The sequence below is a fragment of the Desmodus rotundus genome, chromosome 1 (genome assembly GCF_022682495.2).
Source record: "Desmodus rotundus isolate HL8 chromosome 1, HLdesRot8A.1, whole genome shotgun sequence".
NCBI classification, from domain to species: domain Eukaryota; kingdom Metazoa; phylum Chordata; class Mammalia; order Chiroptera; family Phyllostomidae; genus Desmodus; species Desmodus rotundus.
Genome location: NC_071387.1, coordinates 199,685,191 through 199,698,859, shown reverse-complemented (window position 1 = coordinate 199,698,859; position 13,669 = coordinate 199,685,191). Strand labels below are relative to the sequence as shown.

Sequence of the window (13,669 nt, the reverse complement as noted above, 5' to 3'; positions counted from 1 at the left end):
TGAAGTGCAGTTTTTCCTGAATGGCACCCTTCTTTCCTCATAAAAACCCTTTCCTCCCAAGACTGAGGGTTGGTCACTAGGGTCAGTAAGACTCTGAAATACTTAGTGCCAATCACCAGCTTTCCCTAATCCCTTAAGAGCCTCTGCGTTTCCCAAACACCTCAAACCGCCTATCCTTTCATTGCATTCCCTTTCTAAGACAGCTTTCTGGAGGGGGGAAAAGTGATATTAATCATACCCAAACAAATCAGGGAAATTAGGTACCAAGAATTAGGATTTAATCCAAAGACTCCGGGGCCCACAGGCTGCCGTCTGCCCTCACCTTCCAGCTCCCTCCCTTCACAGCAAACACCTTCCCACCTCTGCCCCTTCGCCTAGCTGTTCCCTTCACCAGAAAAGTGCACGGCTCCGTCCCTCCTCCACTCAGGAATCTGCTCAGAGGGTCTTCCTTCCGCGTTCAGAGCGGCCCCGGCCTCTTCCCTGTCTTCCGTGTACCTGACGCCACCTGCAAGTGGCAGGTGTTTACCGTCTGTGCGCCCCGTTAGACTGCACGTCCCCTGAGGACAGAGAATTTGTCTTGCCTGTTGCAATTTTCCTAGCAGATTTTTTTGATAGTGCAAATCTTTTATTTTGAATTTGCTTTTTTAATCTGAAGTTTCTATTTTGTGTTTCCTTAAATCAAGGCACACTCAGAAACTGGTATAACCATGCTTTTGTCAGGTTCTGATAGAAGTTCTTAAGAGAGAAGCTGTGTCCTCTACATTGTTATAAACTTGATGTTGCTTCCCAACATCGTACAGCAGTTCTAAGTGTGGTCCCTGGACCTGCAGTCAGCATCAGCAGGGGACTTGTTACAAATCCAAGTCCTCAGGCTCCGGCCCAGATCAGGGGTCGTGCCCAGCAAACTGTTCCAACGAGCCCCCCAGGTGATTCTGATACAAGTTCAATTTTCAGGGCCACTGCAGTGCACAGCAGGAAGAAGTGTGAACAAGAAGCTGGTATTCTTTGGTTTAGGTCTCAGCTCTGCCATCCCCAAGCATGTGACAACGAAGTTACTCGAATTCAGTAGCCTCAGTTTACTCATCTGTCCCTGTGATCACTGAAGCCTTTGTCAATTCTCCAAGTCTGAGCTTCCCACCCAGCCTACCGATTGTTTCAAGGCACCCATTTGCTGCAGTATCTAAATTGTAACGAGGTCCCTGAGCTGAAAGGAGGCTCAGCCCATACTAAATATTTCAGCGGGACAACCCTTAATCCTGAAGGATCTGCATTCCTACCTGATTACAGTCTGGGGTAAGGAAGGCAGTACCTCCTGTCTAATACCTACCCGTTACAAAAGGCTTGAAAACTAAATCCTGCTCTGCCAGCAGGGGCCAACCCTCTCAGCCAAGGGAGAAGGCCCCTAGGGCAGAGGGGCACTGTGGCTGCTGGGTTTTCAGCTATTTCAAAAGTAGGGGGCAACAAAGGCTCCCCTCACTGCTTCTGTGAGGCATCGGTATGGCCGAAAGTTTGAGAAATGAGAACATCAGTGGACTTTTCCTGCTGAATGTTCCAGATAGATGTCATCAAAGGTGGCCGGCATGAAAGACAGTACAGGGACAAAAGACTATAAAAGACAAAAAATGGGATCACTGTCCTCGAAGTGCTCATGATGGGCTCACAGAATCAGCAGGGCCATTTTCTGGGGACAGAGATCTCCTGGGGACAGCAGGGAGGAGGCAGGGATGAAAGATCGCCTGCTCAGAGCTAAAGAAACCCCATGCCTTTAAGCTGAGCATCAGCACTTCAGGATTGTTTGGTTTCATAAATGTGATCTGGAAATAGCACCTGGGCATCAGGAAGTCTCCATTAGGTCAAATGGTTTGTTTCTTGTCGTCATGGCAGACCCCCAGACTTTAGTCCCTAGCACGGAGAACAAGTGATTTACACAAATTCTCAAACCTCATGAATCCATGTTTTCTTCTTCGTGAACTACTCAGGGTGACTGAGAGCACCGGATGAGAAACACCAAAGGGAAAATGGCAGGCCTTTAAAATGGGGGAAAGCAGGAACTAAGATATTTATTGAATGAATGACACACAGGAAAGCCCCTGGCCCAGTGCTGGGACACTCAGTATGAACATGATTCATAACAATTCCTTTCTTACTACTTGGGTAAGACTGAGCTCTAACCCTGAGAGTCTAGTAACAGGGATGAGATAAGGATATAGGTAACTAAGACCATCCAATCCCAGATGGTTGGAGAGGCAGTGGCAAGAATGATCTCCACCACTTTGGAAATTAGAAAGTGCTTTGTGAAAGAGATGGCAAGTTGGGCCTTGAATGACACGCAAGACTCGGTGGGATGGCTGGTGGTGGTGTGTGGTTTGGGAAGGCGTGCATCTCAGGGATCCTGGGGAGGAGGGAGTGTCTCTAAAGAACAGCCATCTGCTAAGTAGCCTCATGTCCCTCCGCCCCTGAACTGCCTGGCTGCTGTCAGCATGAGAGCCTCCTGCTCCAGGGGCCACTCTCGCGGGGTTAGACTGAGTGCAGGTCACTGCCTGCATGTGCGAGATCCATGTCCACCCGCCCCTGCTCTGCTCTCCATCACAGCCAACTACTACATTTCCCAGGCTCTCCTGACCTCTGCACGCGGGAGCAGGTCCAGCCAGTGGGGATCGAGACCAGAAGACCGGAGGGAGGGGGAAAACCAGACTGCTTCAGTGATGAACAACAACGGCCCATCCAAGTGTCCAAAAATCCTTCATCTTCAATATGCTCAATCTAGCTTTGAAAAGTTTCAAAATGAAAACTCCTGTGATCCCACCAATATTTTATCAGTGTATTCTTAATTTCCAACCAATTCTCATGACTTTGCACCATTTCTATAGCTACAAGTCTTCCCTCTACAGCACAATTTTGTAATAAGATCTATTCAGCTTTAACATACAACACTATTTCCCTTTAAAAAGCTCATGAATTATATTACTTCAACATCATTTGCTTTAAGCCCAAATCTACCTTTCATTTTAATTTTATTTTGTGCACGAGCACCCATCTCTCTCTCTCTCTCTCTCTCTCTCTCTCTCTCACACACACACACACACACACACACACACCCTGGGTCTCCCACAGCCCACCTGTCACTGTTGCGGGGTAGAACCTGTTGGCAAGCTTTGGGCTGGGAAGCCTGGGCTCTCACTGTGGAGTGTCTAGAGGCCTGGTTCTCAGTCTGGTGCTTTGAAAACCCCGCGCTCACACTGCACCCCACACTATTCACACAGGTATCTCTGAGAGCGACACCTAGCGTTTTCCAACACTGTCCAGGTGATTCTAATGGGAGTCAAGTTGAGAACCACTGAACCAGTGTGTGTGTGTGGGGGTGGGGGGGGGGAACCTGAACTTGAACTGCAATAGAAGCTCTTGAAGAGGAAAAGGAAACAATGGCCATGGTGTTGCTGTTTTTCTTTTCAACTGCAGATGGCCTCACACTGTTACCAGCACTAATACTGTCCTCCCCGTCCCCTGTAACCACCCCATCCTCCCACCCTTCTTCAAGGCCACCTCACAGCGCACCGCAGGCGGGAAGCATTTCTCAGCTGCTACGGTGGGTCACCATCTCTCCCCATTTGGAACTCCTTGCAGTTAAGTACTTATAGTTTAGCATTTAAAGTGTTCTCCAGGACCTTCACTGGTCTTGTCTTCTCAGCTGGATGCCGTGCATGAGACAGGGGCCCTATTTCCTCCTTTTTTGTATGAGATTACAAAACTGTTTGGAACATCTCAGGTGCAGAGAGTACCTCCCAACTGGCAGATGAATGACACAAACACTGGGGCCCAGTGGCAAAACAGGAGCAGGGGTTCTATCACCCTCGAAAATCTCTGCAACCAAAACCAGAGTGGCTCTGCCACGACAGCAGTTATATCCTTCAGTGTATCCCTCTGTCAAATACCAGCAGCATTTAGGAAAGACAGGCTGATTGTGCCTGGAAGGGGAGTTTGCAGGGAAGGAGGCTGCACTTACACACAAAGTCTGTAGTACTTTTAGATAAATTAATCTGGCAGCAGAAGTGATTTGATTTCCAAGACTAAAGTGCTGCTATAAAATACCTAATATACCCCTATTCTGGGAAAACAGCAAGAGATCAAGTGCAGTAAGCCCCCAGCCAGAAAAACCCTTATCATATGATTTGCAGAATTCAAGGAGTACCTCCCCTATGTTATATTTAAGGTCCATGGAGTCATCTAAAAATACTTTCGCAGGTTCTTGCTTTCCGAGCCAAAACGATCAGGTTTCTGAAACGTGGCCTGTGTGCGCAGACTCTCTCTATCCATCTGTCTGTACATAGACGCCTGGGTGGGATTTCTGCAAATACTACAGTCCCGGCAGTGATTTTATTTAGTCTGCTTGCTCCTAAGACAAACACACATAACTTTAATTAAGCGCACACCAAACGTAGGGGAAACCATCTTGAAACAATTAGCCTGCTCCATGGCAAGAGGCTGGGGGCTAGGGCATCCTCCCACTCCCTCACCTCCACCGGGGAGAGAGAGAACAGACGGGCGGAGAGAAGCCAAGCCTGACTCCACAAACAGGCTGCGGCGGTAACTCTCTGCCCGGCTCTATTCTGTTCTCTTACGATCCTGAGACACCACCCTTCCCTTCCTCTTTCCTAAAGGAATTCCAGTTATTCGACTGCTTTCACTTTTTTTTTAACCCCTCTCTGATCAGTCTTAGAGGGAGAAAGTTTTCAGACAAGGTTCTTATCTATCCCTAAAGGAAATGTTAGAGAAAAGAACGGAAATACACAAAGAATTACCAAACCACCCATCTGGTTATTGACCTTGGGTTGGGAGGCTGCTGGACAATGTCTGCCACCATGGCTGCCTTTGCCGCCGCATTCTGGGGACTTTGGGTCATCTGGTATTTAGGTAGTAAAGGCTGAGTATTTGTCTATTTAAATTCCACTGGAAGCTGGGAGAGCAGTGTCTGGCTGTGACATTCACCAGGGTAGCTCTTTTCCTCTTGGACACCACGTTAATTCACCCCCAACGAACTTATCCATGATGTTTTGCCAGCAAAGAGAGTATCTCTCCATGAGAACCACCCGAGACAGTCACTCCCACACATTCTAACCAAATGCCTCTTCTGTGCTCGGAAGAGTGGACAAGACCAGCACCACGAAAATCACATGAACCTTGGCCTCAGCAAGCTTAGTGAGTTGTAAGGGATGCAAGTCTTTCAGCAAACAAAGGTTTTTCCTAAGCTGTTGATTCTTTTCTGTTGTTGCTCCTGCCCAGGTAAGAAAATACATGAAATTCTAAGTTAAGACTCTAGTAGTTCAAAGGGGAGAAACACCACAAAAGGGCTGGGAACATCAGAGAGGAGGGCACTCTGGACCAGACACAGAAGCTGGGCAAACATCTGGACTTTCTTACCGCGGGGAGGGCAGGGAGCACATAGCTCCCCCTCCTGCAGAAGGCAAGCGCAAGGGAACATTGAGCTAAGTAAGGGCAGGGCCAGCGGGGGACCCCTGAATGCCAAAATCAGGACTCCAGGCTGTCAGGCAATGAAAAACACTCTGCACTGCTGGGCCAACTACAAAATGGGTTACCATCAAACCTCTAAAAAACAGGCCTCCAGCCCCATTTTGATACGGGAGTGGATAAATCAAAGGGTAAACTCACACAAGTAGGCAGAGAATGAGGCCAAGTACCATCAAGGCCCTAACTTCAAGTGTGTGGCCTGGCCTCGCCCTCGGGAGACAAAGGCAAATCACTGCACATGCATAGCACTCACATTCCGGGCAGGCACGCTCCACGGGCCAGTGGGGCCAAGAGCTCCGGCAGAGGGGACACGCTGGGCTGGCCTGTCCTGGATTCAGGACCATCCCAGAAGTCACCAGTTCCCGTGCTACCAAACCAGGGCAGGTGGGAAGAACAGGAACAAAACCGGGAAAGACTGCAGAGCCTGAGAAAAGTCTTCAGGTGTGAGGGAGACACGTGTACACTCAGGCAGGCACGCACAGGCTGGGCCACCTGAGTACAGAAGCGCAGACCTGCCGAGGTGAGAAGGCCCAAGCCCAGGGGCCAGCATCGCCTGGGTCGTAATGGGATAAGGAACCCCTGGCCTTGCATTATTACACGATGCCAGAGACAATCCCTCTCATCCTGAAGGCTAAGACCCTTCAACTTGGAAAAAATATGAAGCCAGATAGATTTAATTCTGTGGTGCCTTTAAATATTAAATTCTTGTGATTATCAGTTAATAATTTTAATCATCAAAAGGAATATTCCAAGCAGCCAAACTGTTTGTTAACAGATGATTAGTTGTGGAAAATCTAGCACTGAAAAAAGAATTATCTTCCTTCTCCCTTTTTCCTGTAGTTCTGACTTTCCACGTAAGTGCTGTGGGAGGGAACGATGGTGGACCAGCATGTGCAAAGGGAGCCGTGTTCCCTGGTTCTCAGTTCACGCAGGCAAAGCTGTACGGCGGGGGCCTCCATCTTCTCCTCTGTAAATGGAAGTGGTGCCATCTGCATAGCTGCTTGCGTGCATGTCCACTGTTAGAAGAAGGTGAAGAAGTGATTCATGCTGCCCGGGGATCCCTGAAACCACCATGCTCAGTGAAAGGAGCCAGAGATAAAGAGCCCCATATTATATGATTCTATTTATGTAAAATACCCAGAATAGGCACACTCACAGAGACAGAAAGCAGATTAGTGGTTGCCAAGGTGACGGGGAGGCGGGGCAGCTGGGGAGTACCACTGCTCAGTGGGTACGGGGTTCCATTTGCGGGGAAGAAAAATTTCTGGAAGCAGAAAGTAGAGATGGTTGTGCAACATCGTCGATGTGCTCAGTGCCACTGACATGTATACTCTACTCTGGTTAAATGGTGAACTTTATGTTATTTGTATTTTTACCACAGTAAAATGAGCGAGAGAGAACAGAAAGTAACTCCTGGCTGTGTACTCTATACCTAATAAACATCTTATTAATGAAAGGTATCAATTTATTCGTTGATCACAACCGTGGCTAAGCTGCTCATCTAAATTCTCTATTTTCATTTTAGTGGTTACTGTCTCGGACGAAACTATCATAAACCATCACCCCCTCTTCCCCTAGCACAGCTCTGAAAGGGTGCCTGGTGCAGGACCCGCAAGGCCGGACCGAGGGCAGTAGAACCAAGAAAGCTGTGTAGTCCACTGGAAAGCACCATATCTACCACCAAAAATCTCAGGACAGAAGTGTGGCCTTTGCCACTGTCACTCCAATGGCACTGACTCCACATGTGGCACTGTGAGAAAAAGTTAACCGACTCATTCGACAAATACTTCCTGAATACCTACAATAAGCCAAGCAGCAGGCTAGATGATGTAATTGTGGCAAAGCTACACTCCCTTCTATCAAGGAAATTTCCATCTAGAGTGCAAGAGGGAGAAGAACTAACAATTACAAAAGGCTGAGAAGCCTCAGCATAATATCAACCAATAACCAAAGCCTGCCTATTATCGGGAGTCCTGCCTCCCAAGTCCGAGTTCACGGGGTTGAGCCCTGTGGCCCACACCCAAGAGGCAGGGCTCTGCAGAGGTGAGGTCAAACTGAAGCTGGAGGAGAGGGGAGCAGCTCAACCTGGGGCTTTGGCAAAGAACAAGCCCAGCTCCCCAGAGGGCCAGACTCTGATCTGAGAGAGAACGCCTCTCTCTGCCCTTTGTGGAAGAACGGTCTGGACCCTGGACAGGACTCCACCCCTCAAGCCGTGCCGTGGCTCCCACACCAACAGTGATCGTGTCCACGCTATGGGATCCAATGGCTGTCAGAAAGAGGGCTTCAGTGGCATAATCTGCAAAACTGTGATGCCCCGTCTTCTGAAAATTTGTTCTCCCTGCCCACCTTCAATCTAGAGTCAGTCTCGTTGCTAGATGAGGGTTCTCTCTGGCTGAACCTACACGGGACATATGGACTCCTGGGCTTCTCCCTGGAGCAAATGACACGGGACACCTGGGGTGGGCATAGCATGGCATCAGTGTTTTTTAAAAGTGCCCCTGGTGATTCCGAAGCTGGCAGGTGTGAGAGACACTCATCTGGGATAAGGAGGGGAGAGAAGGGGTATTGTGTGCCTGCTATGGGCTGGGGGCTGTGCCAGCTCCTCACATATGGTATCTATAGCAACAGGTGTCCCCCCCCAAAATTATCTTCTTGGACTTGTTCTGGCCATAAGCACGTGGCCCCTCAGGGCAGCACTCAACCTTGGAGGGATGAGATTCAGAATAGATACCCGACTCTCCTTCCCGCCGGGTACCCCTGAAACCCGGGGTGAGCAACGATTTCTGTAAGCAGCCAGACAGTTCATACGTTAGGCTGTGTAGCCACACAGCATTTGCCCTGACTACTCAACTCTGCCTTTGCAGCGCAGAGGCAGCTGTGCGCAATCACCAATAATGGGCTTGGCTGCATCCCAATAAAACTTTATTTACAAAGACAGCCGTGCATAGCTGGCCCACCCCTGCCCTAAGTCCAAGCAGATTCCCAGGGGTTCTCGGGGAACACGAGTTCCAGTGGTGCACAGCGGTACCCTGCCGACAACATGCTCCCCAGGCTTCATTCCCTTCCTGTGCGCTTCGCGGGGGTGCTGGCTAGGGAAACCACTTGCACTCAGATTCCTGTCTCAGAGCCTGTTTCTGGGGTGCCCAACCAATGCCAGCATCTTATTTTATTCACGTGAATACTGTGCGGTTGAGTACGACCATCTCCACTTCACAGTGAACAAATCGAGACTCAAGGACTACAACACTCCTAAGTGACAGAGTGCACATTAGAAGTCTGTTTGTGTCCGAGGCCGATGATCTCTCTACTACACAACCAAAGTAAGGATGAGTGCAAACCAATACACACACACACATTCACTTAATCAACGAGTACCCCCTATGGGAAATCATAAAGCAAAACCCATACTACTCATGTTAAAGAAGGGGTTTAACCAGCAATAATAATGTAAGTAGTAAGGTTCGAGGGGTATGAAAAAAAATTTTTCTCTTTTATGCTGTTTCTAGTCTAGGACAGATTTATTGCCCACCTATCAATTGGTTGCAACCCTGGGGCTTTCTCACCTCGTATGAAATCCTTGGTTATATCTGGGAACAAATACAGTCATTCAAGGTGAAGCCCAAAGTGAAATTTGGAACCTTTCACCCTCTTACACACAGTAACATGAGCAGGGGGACAGCATTCTCAAAATCCCTTCAAGGCACACGTGAAGGCCCCCTGTGGACCCTACGGAGTCCAGAAAACACTTTGAGAACCCAGAACTGGCCGTTAGAAACCCATCTGTATAGCTTACGCGGTCTTGCCCTCGCTGTCCTGTTTGGTGGCACTGGCCCCCTTCTTGCCCAGCAGGGAGGCCACCTTCTCTGCGTCTCCATTCTCCACGGCCTGCAGCAGCCGGTCATCGTTCTTGTTCCACTCGTTGGTCTGCGGAGCAAAGGGGAGACGGAGCGTCAGTGAGCAGGCGTCAGCGGCGACAGCTGGGATGACAGGCAGAGTCTCCATCCTTCCCTACTGTCGCTCAAGTCAAAATCGTCCCCAGATGGGCACTTTAAAAATACCTTCCCCTTCACCAGGCCGGCGCTCAAGAAAGCTGGTTTCCCAAAAGGAAACATCAACAGTTCAATGAGATAGCAGCCGGTGACCAAACTCTGAAATAAAGTCAACTTGTTTTCACTGAACTTGGGATGATGAGGCAACTGACAGAGACCTGAAGGCCAGATTACACATTAGCTTATTTCTAGCTAAACTCGACCGCTGGCCTCTCGGAACACTGGCCTTTGACCTGGTCCACAGCCCACTGGGCCCTCGGTGTCACAGAACCAAACTGGCCAGCAGCTCAAGGCTGTCTGAGGGTTTAATAATACACGTGTTTCTTTGTCAGCTTTTGTTGCTTCTCCTTTTGCACTGAGCCCTGATTTTTGAGCTGTATACTAATTCCAAGTAGTTGTCCAGGCTACCGAGTCAACAAAGTACCACCAGAAACCAAACTTCCACCTCAGCAAGCTACTGAACATCAAAGAGCGCTGAGGAAAGCGCCCGCTGCCAAACCCCAGCCCCAACCCCAGCCCCAATGGGGCGATTATGCAAACCACAGTGACAGCGAAGCTTTCAGGGGCACACAAACCAGTTTCTACTCTTACAGAGGAGGAAGAGGATCGCTATGTAAAACACATGGGCCTCAGGTACAAAACTTAGAAGTCGCAAACGTGAAAGGGCAGCAGTGAGCCACTGAAGGTTTGGAGCAGGGGAAAGAGAGAATAAAATCAGCGACTGAGGAAGTCATCGCAGGTGTGTGAGGTGTATGGGATTAATGTGGGAGAAAAGATCCTGGGACAGACACATCAAGAGCCCTGGGCCATTTTGCAGGCCCTGGGACACCTCCAGACTTCCCCTAGCGAAGCCACCACCCAGGGAGAGACTCCTCCTAGAACCTTCACATTAAAGGCTTTGCCATGGACCACTTTAGGGAGGCAGACAGAAGAGACACCGGAGATCTAAAAGCTAACTAGAGGGAATTTTATAGAACTACATACAGTCTTCCGTGGCCCCAGAATTTCCCAGTCTCTCGGCAGTGATGGAACTGGCAAACCCAATAGGACTGTGCCCTCTCACTGAGCAAGGGTGGGTCTACCAGATGCCCCCAGCACCACTGCAACCCTGACTGTCGTGACAAGGGGGCGCTACTGGCATCTTGTAGACGGAGGCTGAGGTGCTGCTAAACATCCTTCAATGCACAGGACAGCCCCCTCTGCCCAACAATTAATCACCTGGCCCCAAATATCAAGATCGCATTAACCACATGTAAGCACTGGAAATTCGGCTAGTGCAACTGAGGAGCTGAATTTGTACCCTGAATTTCTGATGGTGGTGTGGCCGTACATGATGACTTTCCAAATACTCTACTTAACCAAGTGAGAAGGCATCTGGGCCAAAGTCACGCACACCCTCTTACAACAATCAATTTACTCGCAAAGAAGACATCAGGTTTTATCTTCAGTTATAAATCAGGCTTCCTCTCGAAGGGGGACAGGACAAATAGGCCGCCCCAGCCACCAGCATTTGGTAGAATGGGGAGCTTTCAATGTGTAGCCACCACAGAACCAGACTGCAGCCTACGTCCCCCAGACTGCGTTTTTACAAGCCAAAGAAAATCCAACAAGCTGAATCCCAGTGCATGTGGAACTCGTGACTCCTACCTACACTGTCCCAACGCTACACTGTCTTTTCAGTCCTTTAGGAACCAAACTAAAACGGCATTGGGATGATCAAAAGGACATTCAATCTCAAGAGGACATGACTGAAGGGACTTAAGCCAAGAAAGGCCACATGAAAGCATTCTCCTTTTCAATGCCATGCACTCAGCTCTCAGGTAGAGAAAAATCTGACTGCAGGGGCTCCCTAAAATTAGTTACATGTGGCTATTTAGGGGGCTCAGTTTCTATGGGGCAAAGCAAGAAAGATCTCCCGTGCCATACTCTTTGGAGGACAAGGTCAATGGCACCTCCCTTGAGATCTAAAATTCTTCTCTTTTGTCTCGTTCTCTCAGGGCAGATGAGGCAAAGAGAACGTGCCTACCCCCACAGGAAGATGGAATGAGCAATGAGCAACACCATGCACACTGCAGGTGGGGTCACAGGAAACAGCAAGAAGGAGAAGGACGGGTGCTGTGCACACTGGCCTTGCAGTCTGAGCCAAAAGACCAGTTCAGAACAAACTGGGAAGACGGGCAAACCTGAGGAAGATCCTGGGGGAAAAGTAGACCATCAGTTGGGAAATAAGAAGAGAAGGCAGGAGTTTCACTCTTAACATTCTCACAAGTACTCTAAAAGCAGGGGCCAAAAGGGGCCCAATTAGACCTCTATGCCAGCGGTCCAGATTCTGTGCAGCGAGGCTCCCCGGTGAAATGACACTGTAGCAGTGCCATCGAGACCGCTACATAACCTTTCTCCTCTCTGCCTGGCCACTTCCTTCTTTAATCATTAAGCCGTCCGGACAACAGATGCTGGTCAGTGTCCAACTGTCTTAAGGACAAAGCCGCAGGTGTGTTGACCACAGAAATAGAGTTTCGGTCAAGCTCAGGACAACATCTTGACTTCAGCCGTGTTTCGGCCCCAGGCCCACGAAGGCTGAAGAACCCTACAGACCAGACTCCTGAAACCGAATGGCATCACGCTGACACCAGCACTGAGACGATGATCAGCTACTGCCTACCTGGGCCCACCCAGTCGGCAGAGACTATGAGTCCAACTCCTGTAGCCAGCACGATTTGTGATTTCTCACCTACACAGCCCATCCCCTGGGAACCATCAGGGAGCCAGGCCTTTGGGCACTAGCCTATACTGGGCACCCAGGCCTCAGTGAAATGTCCTTAACTAATAAACCTCTCCTGGCTGCAAGCTCGGTTGTGTTTGATTGAGCTTTGCTGCGGCCAGGAGAACAGACGCCGTTACTCTGGCAACAGCAGGGAGCAGGTGCTACCCAAGAGATTCTCCAGTCCTGGGCCGTGCACCTCACCATGCTTCAGGATGCCATCACTTTCCTCTCCTAAACCTGCCCAGGGAGACATTCCCTGTCATTTCCTTCCATAAAACCATTCCATCCAGTGCTACATTCTATACCAAAAACTCCATAGCTAATCACAATCGGAGGCAGGTGTCTCTTAATGTCGTTGCTCTTGAGAATACAGACGCAAATTTCTCTCCTCCCGCTCCATCCCCCTGCTGAGTGGTACTAAATTGAAATCAAGCATCAAAAGGGATCTTTAAGAAAGCTCTATCTTGGCCAATCTCCTGTCCAAAGGTAGCACTGGTCAGATACGTAGGTTGTGATACTGTGATATGATAGGAAACACAGTTTGGTCTTTGTTCCTGGTTCCTAGCACAGAGCTTCTAAAACTCATGGCATTTTCTGAGTGATGGGCGTAAGAGAAGCAATTTTTTTCTAAGCTTTTATTTATTTTTAGAGAGAGGGGAAGAGAGGGAGGAAGAGAGGAAGAGAAACATTGATTTGCAAGAAAAACATCAGTTGGTTGTCTCTCACACGTCCCCAATGGGAACCTGGTCCTCAACCCAAGCATGTGCACTGACTGGGAATTGAACCAGCGACCTTTTGGCTTGCAGGCTGGCACTCAGTCCCTTGAGCCACACCAGCCAGGGCAAGAAGCATCTTTTTTAAAAAAGTTCATAAGCTTCTTTCAACTTTATCGGAGTTTATGTTAATAGGGTGACTGGTGAGTAGAAGCCCTTAGACAGCTTTAGGATGGGGGCTGGTTGTCAGAGGAACCACCCATGTCATTCAAGGGTTAGAATTTTCGGACCCCCACCCACCTCCAGGAAGGGAAGAGGGGCTGGAGATTGAGTCAGTCACCAATGGCCATTGATTCCATCAGCCATGCCTATGCAATGGAACCGTCATCAATTGCCTAAGCCTCCCCTAAATGACAGGATTCAGAGAGCTTCTCGGTTGATACACACACATCAAGGTGCTGGGGAGGTGATACAGGAGCAGGCACAGGCATGGACACGGACGCACACATGCACACACACTGGGGAGGTGATGCAGGAGCGGGCACAGGCATGGACACAGACGCACGCATGCACACACACTGGGGAGGTGATGCAGCAGAGGGCACAAACGTGGATGG

At 49.3% G+C, this 13,669-nt stretch overlaps 1 protein-coding gene across 9 annotated transcripts in view; it reads right to left on the bottom strand.

Annotated features, from left to right (window-relative positions):
• The window catches only part of RAI14 (retinoic acid induced 14), a 125,133-nt gene that overhangs the window by 39,505 nt on the left and 71,959 nt on the right, over window positions 1-13,669 (bottom strand). For 6 of the 9 annotated variants that reach the window (XM_045186185.3, XM_053914177.2, XM_053914187.2 and 3 more), the window contains one exon: window positions 9,320-9,450. In XM_045186185.3, coding sequence (XP_045042120.2) covers window positions 9,320-9,450 — 131 coding nt within the window. Of the gene's footprint in view, window positions 1-9,319; window positions 9,451-9,584; window positions 9,680-13,669 lie in introns of those variants that run through there. The other 3 variants (XM_071219773.1, XM_024578637.4, XM_045186189.3) reach the window with 1 other exon arrangement.